Source organism: Terrapene carolina, unplaced genomic scaffold (genome assembly GCF_002925995.2).
Source record: "Terrapene carolina triunguis isolate 2854851 unplaced genomic scaffold, T_m_triunguis-2.0 Scaffold179, whole genome shotgun sequence".
Taxonomy (NCBI): domain Eukaryota; kingdom Metazoa; phylum Chordata; order Testudines; family Emydidae; genus Terrapene; species Terrapene triunguis.
The window spans coordinates 4,537,867-4,552,886 of record NW_020664530.1 but is presented as its reverse complement, the minus strand read 5'-3'; the positions used below and the strand labels follow the sequence as shown (position 1 = coordinate 4,552,886).

The 15,020-nt window shown below is 40.7% G+C and overlaps 1 protein-coding gene across 2 annotated transcripts in view; it reads left to right on the top strand.

Annotated features, from left to right (window-relative positions):
• LOC112103624 (thiamin pyrophosphokinase 1-like) overlaps positions 1 to 15,020 on the top strand; it is a 599,015-nt gene that overhangs the window by 340,300 nt on the left and 243,695 nt on the right. For both annotated transcript variants that reach the window (XM_026654049.2, XM_026654047.2), the window contains one exon: positions 67 to 139. In XM_026654049.2, coding sequence (XP_026509834.1) covers positions 67 to 139 — 73 coding nt within the window. The remainder of the gene's footprint in view (positions 1 to 66; positions 140 to 15,020) is intronic.

The following is a 15,020-nucleotide window of genomic DNA, read 5'->3' as shown; positions in this document are numbered from 1 at the left end:
TTTTTTTAATTTGAGAAAATAAGATGCCTTAATTTTTCATTTTACTGTTCATTGCTTTTCTTTCAGCTTCTTGCCTGATTACATCAGCGGCGACTTTGATTCCATTAAGGCTGAAGTCCAGGATTACTACAAGGTCAAGGTAAATTAAATCCCTTTAATGTATTTGCACTGGTTTTTGTTAAAGCACCATGGGACCCAACTCATTAGTGAGAAATCCTTAGCACCTACTGATCATCCTCAATTCCTCTTGGCTTCTGAGGAATTTGACCAGGCCTTGTGTTATATGAGTGGCTCAATACAATTTAATAAGTAATAACGTATAGAAAAAACAAAGCGACTTTGAGGCAGTTGGCTTTTAGTTGGGAATTTGCAGCATTACCTCAATATGGTAGAGATGTGTAGAGATTTTCCTGGCAAGAAACTATTGCGAACTTTCTGAAAGTCTGAGTTTGAAAGACTGTAGTTTTTCCTAACTAATTTTTACTTCCTGATCTCAATCTCCTATGATTTATATGTAGCGGGGCACCCACATAAGCTCTACAGATATTTTCAGAAATGTGATTTTTCATGGGCTACGATTTTATCCTTCAAGCAACAAACAGTATGTTAAGACTTTTTTGCTGCTGCTTTCTTGATCACATATTGAAACAAGTATCAGATGTAAAGGTAGCCATCTTACAGCAAAAAAACTTCAGGACCAGACTCCAAAGAGAAACTGCTGAGCTTCAGTTCATTTGCAAATTTGACACCATCAGATCAGGATTAAACAAAGACTGTGAATGGCTATCCAACTACAGAAGCAGTTTCTCCTCCCTTGGTGTTCACACCTCAACTGCTAGCAGAGGACCTCACCCTCCCTGATTGAACTAACCTCGTTATCTCCAGACTGATTCTTGCCAGCATATTTATACCTGCCCCTGGAAATTTCCATTACATGCATCCAACGAAGTGGGCATTCACCCACGAAAGCTTATGCTCCAATACATCTGTTAGTCTTAAAGGTGCCACAGGACTCTCTGTTGCTTTTTACATATTGAAACAGTGAGTCCTGCACTGACTAGCTCTGCACTTGACTAATACAGACTTCAATGGGACTTCTGGACAGATCCCTGCATACCTTAATTTGTAACTAATGCAGCCAGCACATTTTCCACCAACACAGTTAATGTTAACCTTTTCCCTTTTCTTAGGTTTTTGCCTTGGCTATTGATTAAACTCCCCTTCATATTTAGAGTCACCACATCATGTTTAGAATCACTATTGTTAAACTACTGTACATTAGAGAGAATGGTGAGTGAGGTAAAATCTTTTATTGGACTGCACATAACATTTTAGCAGTCTGTTTGTCTGGGACTTTGTGTTCTGAGTCTTACCCTCAGGCCTAAGAAAACTGACCTTTTGGAGTAACATCTGTGAATTTGCAGAACTCTGCTTATAAGCACCCCAGGCACTAGTTACAAACATGCTAAATGACTGTATGTTCCTCATGAGGTGGGTAACTTAGCCTCAGAAACTCACAGATCTGATATTTCTTCTTTGGGTTTCAGCTGTGTAGGAGAACATACAGAAGGATGCTCCTACTGAGACTGAAATAGAAAATAGCTAATGGCCCAATTCTCCTCTGCTAGTTCAGCTGTAATATGCTACCACTCCAGGCCCAACGCGAGTTCTTGCTTAAGGCACAATGGATGTAAGGTGCTTTGTTGGCATTGTCTTCTGATCTAAGAGCTCCCATCTGATCATGAGTTTTCATGTGTTGTGTTCCTAAGACCTAGAGTTTCCATCTTCTAACAATTTGTGAATTTGATCCAGATTCAGCAACTAATTTAATTCCTCAGAGCTCATGCTTAATTGGTTAATGTTTGCAAAGTGAAGTTTTAAAAAATGTTATTTGTGCTAATTATTAGTGTTTATCTGACTCATTCTGACTAAGTAAACTGCTAATTTCAAAGTGTAGTGGGAGATCAGGCTTGAAGAGTGCTACCACAGAGAACATTTGACTTAATAGTTGGTTGTACATTGTGCTGTAAATTACACATTGGTAAGTGGGTGTAGCTTACATGTCAACGGATTCAAACAGCTGTAATGTAGTGGTGGGGTTGGTGAGGGAGAACTAGTAGGAGGGTATTAGAAGGTGTATGCTATATCAGGAGGTGTTGCACCTTTTTATGCCAGTTCCTTTTCCTGTTACAATTTATATGATAAAAGGAATGTTTTAAGCACTTAAAGGATATTAAGGTTTATAAGGAATAGCCAACATAGGTTGGTTTAGCATGGTTTGTTCTTGACAAATCTATTTCCTTCTGTGACCGAGTTACTGGCCTACTGGATGGGGGGAGTAGTAGATATGATCTATCTTGATTTGAGTAAAGTTTTTGACACAGACCAATATGACATTCTCCTAAGCAAAGTAGGAAAATGTGGTCTTGATTAAATTTCTATAAGGTGTGTGCACATCTGTTTGAAATACTGTAGTTATCAATGGTTCGTTGTCAGTCTGGGAGGATGTATTTAGTGGGGTCCCTCAGAGACCAATCCTGGGTCTGGTACTAGTCAATATTTTCAATAATGACTTGGATAATGGTATGGAGACTAAAATTTGTGGATGGCATCAAACTGGGAGGGGTTGCAAGCACTTGAGAGGACAGGATTAGAATTCAAAACACCCTTGACAAACTGGAGAACAGTCTGAAATCAAGAAGATGAAATCCAATAAGAAGTGTAAATTACTTCACTAAGGAAGGAAAAATCAAATGTACAACTACAAAATGGGGAATAACTGGTTAGGTGGTGGTCATGCTGAAAACAATTTGTGGGTTAGTGGATCACAAATTGAATGAGCTAAACAGTGTGATGCAGTTGCAAAAAAGGCTAATATAATTCTAGGGTGTATTCACAGGTGTGTCATATGTAAGACATGGGAGGTAATTGTCCTGTTCTACTTTGTACTGATGAGGCCTCAGCTGGACTACTGTGTCCAATTCTGGGTGCTATACTTTAAGAAAGATGTGGATAAATTGGAGAGAGTCCATAGGAGAGCAACAAAAAATGACAAAAGGTTTAAAAAAACCTGGGTGTGTTTAGTCATGAGAAGAGAAAAGAAAAGGGGTGAGGGGGGGGAGGGAAGGATCTTATAACAGTTTACAAATGTATTAAGGGATGTTATCAAGAGGACTGATCAATTGTTTTCCATGTTCACTGAATATAGAACCAGAAGTAATGGGCTTAATCTGCAGCAACGGAGATTTAGGTTAGATATTAGGAAAAAACTTTCTAACTATAAGGGTAGTTAAGCTCTGGAATAGGCTTCTAAGGAAGGTTGTGAACTCCCTGTCATCGGAGATTTTTAAGAACAGGTTGGACAAACACTTGTCAGGCATGCTCTAAGCGTATTAGGTCCTGTGTCGCCACAGGGGTGGCTGGACCTGATGACCTCTCAAGGTCCCTTCGAGCCCTACATTTCTGTGATTCTGTGACTTAGGGTACGTCTACACTTACCGGAGGGTCCGACAGCAGGCAATCGATGTTCTGGGATCGATTTATCGCGTCTGGTTTAGACGCGATAAATCGATCCTGGATCGATCCCGGAAGTGCTCGCCGTCGACGCCGGTACTCCAGCTCGGCGAGAGGAGTACGCGGCATCGACGGGGGAGCCTTCCTGCCGCGTCTGGACCCGCGGTAAATTCGGACTAAGGTACTTCAAATTCAGCTACGTTATTAACGTAGCTGAATTTGCATACCTTAGTCCGAAGTGGGGGGGTAGTGTGGACCAGGCCTTAGTCCACTCTGAATTTGGTCCTATGTACCATTCAACTCTGAAAAGAGTGTCTGTAAGCCCTATAACTTTGTATTTGTGATTTAAAGATCGCAAGTAGTTCAATGTGATTGTACGACTGTAACTGAGGGCATAATCTAATCTGAAGAATCTGTACTATTGGTGGTAGTGCCTGAGCCAGAAAAGACACCGCTCGACTTGAGATCCTGTAGGGGTGTGCTTGGCTGGAGGAAATAAATTTTTTTTTTTTTAACTGAAATAATTTGGTCTGAAATTCAGATGTAAATGTGGAAGTAAATGTATGAAATTTTTCTGTTGGGGGCAAAAAAGTAGGATTTGGCTAGTACTCCACACTGTTGTCTCCTACGGCAACATTTGGGCTAGTAAAGGACTAGCAGTAGTTTACTCAGTTCCTATAGCCATCTAATTTTGTTTTCAGTCTGTAATATACAGTACACCTATGAATCACATAAAAATAGATGATGCCTACCCAGATACGTTGGGCCAGGTCCTCAGCTGGTATAAAATGGCAGTTTCCTTTTTAAATCAGTGGAGCTACACTGATCTGACTTCAGTGAAGCTAGGCTGAATTATACCAGCTAAGGCTCTGCACCCCTATATGTAGGGCCCTACCAAATTCACAATCCATTTTGGCCAATTTCATGGTCATAGGATTCTGAAAATCGTAAATTTCATTATTTCAGCTATTTAAATCTGAAATTTCACAGTGTTGTAATTGTAGGGGTCCTGACCCAAAAAGGAGCTTGTGACCCCTCACAACTTATTGGGGCTGGAGAGGATTGCAGTAGTGCTACCCTTATTTCTGCACTGGTGCTGGCGATGGTGCTGCCTTCAGAGCTGGGCAGCTGGAGAGCGGTGGCTGCTAGCCAGGAGCCCAGCTCTGAAGGCAGAGCCACCACCAGCAGCAGGGCAGAAGTAAGGATGGCATGGTATGGTCTTGCCACCCTTACTTCTCTGCTGCTGCATGCAGAGCTGGGCCCTCAGTCAGCAGCCACCATTCTCCTGTGCTGCTGCCTTCAGAGCTGGGTGGCCACAGTAAGGGTGGCATGGTGTGGTATTGCCACCCTTACTTCTGCGCTGCTGCTGGCAGGGTGCTGCCTTCAGAACTGGGCGCCCAGCCAACAGTTGCTGCTCTCCAGCCACCAGCCGCCACTCTCCTGCTTCCACTGAAGGCAGCGCAGAAGTAAGGGTAGCAATACTACGGCCCCCCTAAAATAACCTTGCGACACCTCCCCCCCTGCAACTCCCTTTTGGTCAGAACCCCCAGTTTGAGAAACGCTGGTCTCCCCCGTGAAATCCCTATAGTACAGGGTAGAAGCATACAAAAGACCAGATTTCAGTCCGTGACACCTTTTCCCCCCCACACCCATGGCCATGAATTTCGTAGGGCCCTGCCTATATGCGCTCCACCGCCTTCCTTCTCCCCTCCCCCCATTTTTTGGTTTGGTTTGATTTGGGGTGGTTTTTTGGACATTTAAACGGGGGGACAACTGCTACAAAAATAATTGATCTTTAACTTTCCCCTTCCTTTGAGCTCAGCTTCTACAGCATGGAATAAGAGACTGGGATAAACAAGATATCAAGGCATGTAGATAAATTGTTAAATGAAACATTTATATTAGGAAACCGAGTGAATGATTGCAAATGGGAAAATGGAGCAACTTTTGTTGCTCTGCATAGATGGATAAAATTGTGAAAAATCCACACCCCTGAGTGACGCAGTTATACCAGCCCTAAAACCCCTAGTGTAGACAGCGCTATGTTGATGAGAGGGTTGCTAGTGTCAACATAGTTGTCGCCTCTCGTGGAGGTGAATTAACTATGCTAATGGGGCGGGGGGAGCTGTCCCATTGGCACAGTCGTGTTTTCACTGAAGCACTACATAGGCACAGCTGCGCCGCTATGCTCGTTTTGAGGGTAGACATGCCCTTGGACAACTGTATGGGTTCATGTGGAGCAAAGTTAGGCCACCACCTGAGGGGTTTGGAAAATCCCACCCTATGTGCTCATCAGATTCTAAATGGCAGAAAAGTTTGTATGATATTTAATTTATATATCATATGCTCTTGATATACTTGCTAGATAAAGGGTGAGTTGTGTTCAAATATTTGAAGGTACTGGTCCGTAACAAATTGTGTCATTCTGCTAATTTTCACCAGCAAGTAAGTAAGTTTGTTCATATTTGTGAAACTAAAGCTACATTTCTTTCTGGTTTTATAAATGTATTTTATAGTTCATTTAATTTTCACTTATGCATAAAATGTCAGTGTGTCAAACCCTACTTTTTAAAGCAGCATTGATTGATTGACTGAGATAAATGCATTACTTTTGAAGTGTCTGAATAAGAGGAGTTAGTTGTTAAAGCTTAAATGTGAAATTAATCATGTCATAAAATATACTCATTTGCAAGTAGTTGTCACAGGATGTATCACCCTGCTGGTTAAGAGGAAGTATTGAAGCTCACATATGACGTTAAGTATGAGATAAAATATACTGATCAGGAAGCAGTTTTGTCAAGGTGCAAGAGACAGTTATGGGCCTGATTTTTCCCATCACACTATTTTCATACTAAGTCCACTGACCTCAGTGAGTTTACTCCTTATTTACCAGATGTAAATAAGAAGAGAATAGGTCCATTTGCTTCATTATGACATTAATGTTATAGGAAATACGACATCCCTTGGTATATCCCGAATGTCAAAAGGGTTTAAATGAAACAGGTAAGCTCCTTCAGAATCCTTAGGTTGATTTGTTGTCATGCTCATAGGCAAGCAACATTATGTGAGGATTATACAGCAACACCTTCCTTTCTCTCTTAGCAGGCTCAGCAATGTTATGTCATGTGTTACAGGGCAGTCATTTAAATCGGGGGGGGGGGGGGGAATCAATGTTTTTAAATCAAGTTGCAATTTATTAAAACAGATTTTAATTTAAATTATATTTTTCTTTTGTAATCTTTTCACTTCAAATTTAATTTTGACAACCTATATGAAGGCCTAAATTTACTATAATGTATTAAAATTTAAATTAAACTTAAAAAAATTCAAGCAGTAAACATTTTTAAAGAAAGTCAAACCATTGAGCTGGTAGAAGTCACTGGCCACATACCAAGAACCAGTTTGAAATGCTAAACCAGCTTTTGACAGCAGTAGCCTCTTACGCAGGTGCAGAGAGAATATTTTCTTTATTTATGTTTGTTTAATCAGTTCAATGATTAGTTCATTCAAAATTGAGAAACTGATTGGGAGTTGAAAAAACAGTAACGCTTGTTTTCCTCTTCTAACCTATGAATAAAAATGAGGTGTGAGAAGATGAGATCTACTAGTTCTTAAAATTTTGAAGGACATGGTGATTGGAAACATTCAGTTCACTAATTACCAATGATACTTCCTTTATTTAATAAATCAGTTTTGAATACAAACGTGTTTTGTTACACTTTTCTTCTTATGTATACAGCACATATACGGTAGCTTTATGTAACTAATGAAAAAATTTTAAAATGCTGTATTTTGTGCATTTTAACTGAATTTCATTTTCTATCCAAATTAATTTTTACTCATGATTTGTATTAAACTTTATCTAGTAAATAAGAAATGAGCCACTATTTTCTAATATAATAAATGTTACATTTATTCAAATTCTTAATTTTTTTTTATGTTAAGCTATATAAATTGCTTAAAAGTGATCTTCTATATCTTCCTGGTTAGCAAAAAGCGTCACCTTTTAGTATAACGACTATATGTAATTATAAATCAACATGTTTTAATATTTACCAACAAATGAAAATAAAACTTGACATTTGCACATTTTAGTTTTTTTTCCAAAGAAGACTAAATCAAGTATTTACATCAAGACTTCCTGCATACTGATGTAAATCATTATTAAAATCAGTGATGTAAATCTGATTTAAATAAGTTCATAAAACAATTTATCTTGGTTTATCTTCTCTAGATGTGGCATGTAGTAGTGGATGAAGAGGTGTGAGAACAAAGCCACTTGATTGTGAAGTTTAACAGGATATTAATTGTGTACTGGATGATTATAAATGTGAAGCACAGACGATGGGTTAGGAGCGCTTTGTTTTGGGGGACAGAACAGAACAAACGTATTTATTGCCGAATAAAAAGCTCAACCTGAGCTTTATTTTTCTATGCTACAGTCTTGGTTTTGCTAGTTCAGTAGTGAAGAAGGCTGCCTAAAATCATTCAACTTTTACATTAAAAAAATTATTTCAAACCTGCCCCCCCCCTTATTTAAGCATTCAATATCTTTAAAATTGGACAAAATTACCCTGCAACTGTCAAATAATTCTTTTTGGAATACTATATCTCACTTCCCCTTTTAATTAGGATTTGCTGTATATAATATCTGAGGTGGACAGGAATTTAATATATCCTTCACTACTCCTGCCCCTCTGATTATTAAAATGTATGAAATGGCACTAACTTCATCATATTGTGTGATCCCATAATAAAAGCCTAAGCTATCTTTTCCATTGGCCTGCATAGTTTGAAATATCTAGGGGAAAAGATACCGTACATGGAGAGGACATGTGGTGATACTGCTGTCACCAGTGTTGTCGCCTTGTTAATATAGCTGAGCGTTTCTATTAGAATCTTTTAAACATTAAAATATGAAACAACCACTTGTACTGTTGTTGTGCCTCAAACAAAGCCCAATTTAAAAAGTTTTTGAAAGTAAAGAAGTTGCCGGGGTGTTCTTAAAATAATACAGGATCCACACTTATGCCTAAAACCAGAAGGCCCAATCCAGTCCCCATTGAAATCAATGGGAGAGGTTTGCCATTGATTTCTATCGGCATTAGTTCAAATCTCTGATCAGACACTATAAATATATACATTTATAGATCCAGTATCTCTTTTAATTGATGATTTAGAGGCTTGTTTTCCCCCCCCCTTTTTTTTTTTTTTTTAAAGTCCTTGAGAACTGCTTATTTTTACAGAGAGGCTACCACTGCAAAACTTTCCTTTCTAATAACTCTTCAGTTGCTTCCACATCTGGCATTCCTGTTACATTTCCTGTTCATCAAGGTTGTGTTAATGCTAAATGCATACGGTGTTGACAAAGTGCATTCCCTGCCAATGTATTTATTAGGTTCAGGAACATTGCCTCAGTATTACAAATATGTTAATGTGTATGTTTACATTCCACACTGAAGTGTTTTGCTCAGCTATAAATGTGTTTCTGTTTGCTCACTAAGTGCTACATGTGTCAATTAGAGGCTGAAAATGCTTGTAGTCAGGAGAAGTGAACAGTTATCACCCCATGTTAACTGATGAAAATTAGCTATGTTATCAGTTTTAACACGTATATTAAAGGTTATAAATATCTCGTGTCTATTTTCATGTATTTCTTTTTCTAAATCTTAAATTATATGACTGGGTACAGGATAAAACTGAATCCTGAGGAATTTAACTGGGTCATTAAAATTAATTAATTTTTAAAAGAATATTTTTAAAAGTAAAAATGGTTTGCATTTAGGACATAATTCTTCCCTCGCATTGAATTGTGAGAGGGAGAATTGTTTGACCCTCTAATAGTACGGAGCTGGTTTTTTTCCATACATGTACCTATAAAAGCCACTGTAGTAAATCCTCCTCCTTAAGAGGCGGTAACTAGGTCAATGGAAGAATTCTGGCCATCTAGCGCCATCTATCCAAGGACTTAGGTTGGCTTAACTATGTCACTCGGGGGTGGATTTTCTAGTGTAGACCAGCCCTAAATCTGTCACCACACGGCACCACAAACTTTCATCCATTCATAAACTGGACTCAAATAGAAATGTAATTTAGGTTTGGAAGAACATTCTTAATGCCTCCCTGGTTCCTCCTCCAATCTCTAACTGTGCTGGCCATTTACTAACGTTGATTTGTGGTTTTCCTGCTAGTGATGTCCCAGAAAGCTCAAGTTTCATGTCCTTTTTGATTTCTTGGACACGCTTCTGTTCTGTAACACTTTCAAAAAGATACCACTGCTGCTTTTGGGGATGGTACGTTGTGAAGCCTCCCCTCAAATAATGATGGGAAGGCTGCTGAAAACAGCTCCCCGAGTAGAACAAAGTAACATATGTCTTTTTTAAATGTGTAATTACTTTGTTTCACTCTAAAATAAGATTATTATTAGTTCTCTAAGATCATGATGAGTAGAACTGCACCTATTCTGTTTTCTCTGCCAGAGTGAATGACAATAAAGATAGGTAGCATTAGCTATTCTTTACAAACAGCCAAGTCCGGAGGTTTGCATACATGGCTGTAAGGACAAATAGAGTAAGCCCCAAAGCATAAGCAAGCTCTGTACCTGTCCAACAGATCTCAGGTATGTGAGGCTGTATGGATGCAGGAGATCTCTCTGGATACTTATCCTGGTTCCTCTCCCTCCTTTTACTGAGCTAGACTGCAATAGCCTTTCTAGTTCGTTAAACTGTCAGTTGAGGACAACTTGTAGAGTAAGTTCCTTTATGACAGGTTGTATGTCTGCTCTTCTCTCTCTACCAGCCACCATGAGGGTGGACTTTTGACTTCTCTTGCTGATAGTTCCATTTCACAGCCAAAATATTTTAGTGTACATGGGCAACTAAAACCAGGCAAGCCACCAATATTTCAACTACAGGACAAGGAGTGTTAGTGTAGCGGGGTGGTCACCCCGCTCCGGTCCTGAAAGGGTAAAAGCAGCCCTGGAGAGGGCTGCAGCAGGGTAAGAGGGATTAAGAATGGCTGGGGAAGCTGAGTGGGTAGCTGACCACAGCTGTGGCTGGCTTAATGAGGGCCCAGCTGGCACTTATAAGAGGGCTGTGGGCCAGAAGCCAAGAGACAGTCTCTCTCTGCCTGTCGAGAGAGAAGGACCTGGATTGGGGGTTGCTGCGGTGGGCAGAACCCCCGGGTAAAGGGCACCGGGGTCCGGGAGGGACACAGGGGGCCAGCAGCAAGCGGGACATCGGCCAGCAGAGGGTGCTCTGGAGCTGGAAAAGCTAATTCCCAGGACGACCAGCAGGAGGCACCGCACCGGTGAGACGCCACACCGCTACAGTTAGATTTAAATTTCTTGAGATTACTTCTCATGGCTTTAACATTTGCATACATTGAACAGTGCTGTATTGAATACTGTCACTGTTGCAGTCTGCAACTTCCTGTCCATACAGGAAGTATGGTGAATGATCTATAATGACAGTCTTATACCTTTTATTTCCCTTATGCCATAATATTATTAAAACATATCCTTCCAATATAGTACACTTCTGCACATTTGAGGCAATGTCTTCAAAACCAGGACTTTAAATTTGTACTTCTGAGACCTAATCCAGGGTGGGATTTTCATAAACACCTAAGTGATTGGGGAGTATATGTTGCATTGAAAGGAATTGCAACATGCTCCTAAGTCACTTAGGTGCTTTTGAAAATACTGCTTGTTGGTTTCTAAATAAATGTGCTGTTTGTCAAAAGTGGTGATGACCCAACAATTCCCAATGAAGTCAATCAGACCACTTACTCAGGAGCCTAATTTAGGCTCCTCTTTTTGAAAATATTGAAAATTCTTTGTCTTCCAGGACACTTTCTGCCCTGCAGAGTGAATATCCTAAAATAAGAGTGCGTTTCTGTCAAATAGACACTTCCTTTACATGCAGCATTGGTGGAATTTTAGGACTCTGGCCTTATGTTACCACTTTTTAGATGCTTTTTTTTTTTAATCTCCAAGTACCATTGAAACCTCTATTTTTAACCATCCCCTCCCAAGCTAGTGTCTATATTTCTAAAAGGGATAAGGCAGAATAATTACCTATTCCAATGCAGAAAAGACTTGTAGTAGATAGATGGATACAACTGCATGAATATTCCCTAAAATAAAAATTTGGTTCATTCTTGTTATTTGTTGGAACTTCTTTTAAGGAGAAGAAATGGAGTCAAATTCTAAATCCAGAGTAACTCCATTGAGCTTCAGCTTGTTTTGAAGTCAATGAGAGACTCTTCATTTACTCTGGAATCAGGCCCTTATGCTGATATAACTGAGACTACTTCAGTTGGAGTTGGGTGCCAGTCCACCTCTGGGTCTTCTAAAAACTCCAGCCTTAATTCTTCCTTTTTTTAAGATGGTGCTACTAACTTATTTTAAATGTGCTTTCTCCAAAGAAGCAAAGGATCGTGCACCTCTTTAACAATAATGTACATAACAAAACTGTTCATAGTTCAACCAAAAACTACACTGATTATTTTATTGCTAAATTATGAGGTCAGAAGGTCAAAATAAAATTATGGTCAAAAATATGGTTCCTGTATAACAGACTCCATCAGACTTCCCTAAATGTATTCCTGTTTGAACTAGAGAATATATTTTAAAAAAACCATCTAATCTTGATTTCAAAATTTCCAGTAATGAAGAATCTACCAGAACCCTTGATAAGTTGTTTCAATAGGTAATTACTCTCATTATTAGACAAATTTAGACTATAAATAAGGTGCAAATTTTTATCTTCAGCTTCCAGCCAGTGAATCTTGTATACCTTTGTCTGCTAGATTGAAGAAGCCTCTATCAAATTTCTTTTCTCCATGTAGGTCCTTACAGACTGTCATCAAATAATCACCCCGTAATCTTCTCTATTAAACTACATAGATTGAGCTCCCTCAGTCAGTAACTAAAGTATATTTTTCTAATCATTGAATCATTCTTGTGGTTCTTCTCTGAACCCTCTCCTGTTTATCAACATCCTTCTTGAATTGTGGACACTAGAACTGGATACAGTATTCTAGTAGCAATGGCACCATTGCCATATACAGAGGTTATGGTACCTTCCCACTGCTACTTGATATTCCCGTTTGTACATCCAAGGACTGTATTAGCACTTCTGGACACAGTATTGCATGGGGAGCTCACATTCAGCTGATTATCTACATGACCCCCAAATCTTTTTCGGGTCACTTGTTTCTCATGTTAGAGTTTTTAATCCTATAAATCTAGCCTATATTTGTTTTTAGATGTATGACTTTACAGTTAGCTGCATTAATGCATATTGTTTGCATCTACCCAGCTTACTGAGTGATCCCCTATCTTATTCTTCAACTCTGGGTTAAATATAGGTAGGGCCCTACCAATTTCATGGCCGTGGAAAAATGTGTCACGGACCATGAAATCTGATTTTTTTTCCCCCCTGTGATGCTGGGAGCCTGGGGCTCCTAGCTGCTAGTTTGGCTGGACTGGGGAGGGACAGGAGTTGTCCTTCCACTGCACAGCCACTCTTGGTGGGGAGATCAGACCCACCTCAAGAGGCAGTGCAGAAATGAGGGTGTACTCCCTCACTTCTGCACTGGAGCAGCCGAGGAGCTGGGATCCTGGCTTCCACCCCTCCCTTACCCGGGGCTCCTGCCGCAGCTCGGGGTATGGAGCTCAGGGCTTCCTCTCCGCAGCGGCTCCAGCTAGGGCTGGAGGCTTCTATTCCCAACGGTTGCAGCCAGGACAGCCTGGGCTCTGGGTGTCTGCCTCCCTCCACAGCTTCTGCCACGGCTCCGGGCACAGAACTCAGGGCTTCCTCCCGCAGCGTCTCCTGCCAGGGCTGGGGGCTTCTGCTCCTGGCAGCTGCAGCTGGGGCTGCCTGGACTCAGGGCTTCCGCCCACCAGCTGGGGCTTGGGGCAGTCTGGGTTCGAGGTTTCCACCCCTCGTGTTTCCAGCCAGGGATCAGGGCTTCAGACGGGTTCAGTGCAGCTGGGCTCACGGTTTCATCCCTCATGGCTCCTGAAGAGAGGGTGGCAATCTTGGGACCCCAGCCCCACAATAACTTTGCAACCCCTGCTCCCACCTCCATGATCCCATTTTGGGTCAGGACTCCTCATGGTTAGAACAGCCGTGATTGTTTCAGATATAAACCGCTGAAATCGTGAAAGTGACCAACTTGAAAATTGACCAGAATGGACCATGAATTTGGTAGGGCCCTCAATATAGGGTTGTTTTTCAGTCCAAGGTGAAAATGTTTTCTCCCTTCCTCCCCTTGATAAATAGTCTAGAAAAAAGTAAAGACCATATTGCTTTAGAAGATACTTCTTCCTGAGAGTTCCAAAGAAATTAATTCTGTGATCTCTTAAAAAGACATTTCTCCAGTCTGTCAAACTGTGATGGAGAAAACATTGGAACACTTAGAAAAGGAGAAATTCATTAGAAAGAAAATAAATACAAGGGTTGTGGGTGGGGGGGAGTGTATTAAACAATGATTGCTTAATCTAGAGAAGAAAATTGAACAGAGTTATTTTGTGATTAAACCTTTTCAAGCAAAAGACAGCTCTAATATAGCACCAGCTGCAGAAGACTCTTAGAATAGATGATGTAGGTGGGCCTTATCCATCTATTTCACCTTGGAGCAAATATAACAGAAAATTTGTCTTCATTTTTAGGTGCTCACTATTTATCTCTGAGGGCAGAACATTTCAAAGAGCTTACATTCGGTATCTGTTATTGGTTATTTGTAAGTAATTAGAGTTGCGCTCTTACATTGCAGGACTCAAACCCCCCAACTCACCTGGTTTTGCTACAGACTCAGGTCAGGTTCTTTGAAAGGGGTGTAAGTGTGAGCCAAGTTCTGAGTGAACATGGCAGCAGTTAGTATGCCTGTCTAGGTGACACTGACATTTAAATGAACCATTGATACCAAAGAATGGAATATAGTCATAGAAAACATACAGCCAGATTTTGGCTTCATCCACACAATTGGGGACAATTCATTCTATGTTGTGGATCTGCCTGAGAAGAAGCCTACTCACAATTCAACAGTAGGTGTGGGGGAATGCAAGCTGTGTGCTTCTAATGGGATGGGTTGTTGGAGTGGTGGGAACATACTAGGAGCCCTACTTCCTTCCATGCCATGAGAGATCTGAAACTGGCACTAAGGGCAAGTGGTGTGATTTACAGACCTTAAAAGGAGTGGTTGAGCAATGGTGGGTCGAGAAGGCCCTGCCCCTCAGTAGCTGCTGGGCATGGTCTCTATGGAGGACCTGCTTAATAGGGAGCTCTGGCAATCAGGTGGAGGGAGAGTGAAGAAGAGTGGCTGCAAGAAGGCAGACAGGCAGCAGCTGCTGAAGCAGACTCATCTTCAGGGGAAGGACTGGGACTGTAAGACTCAGGTGGGAGGCCAAGGGCCTGTCCCCCATTCTCCCTGTCTAGGGGGAACAACTGATTCTGAGGGTGAGCTGATCCTCTGAATTCCTGAGCCTGTGGAAGGAAAAG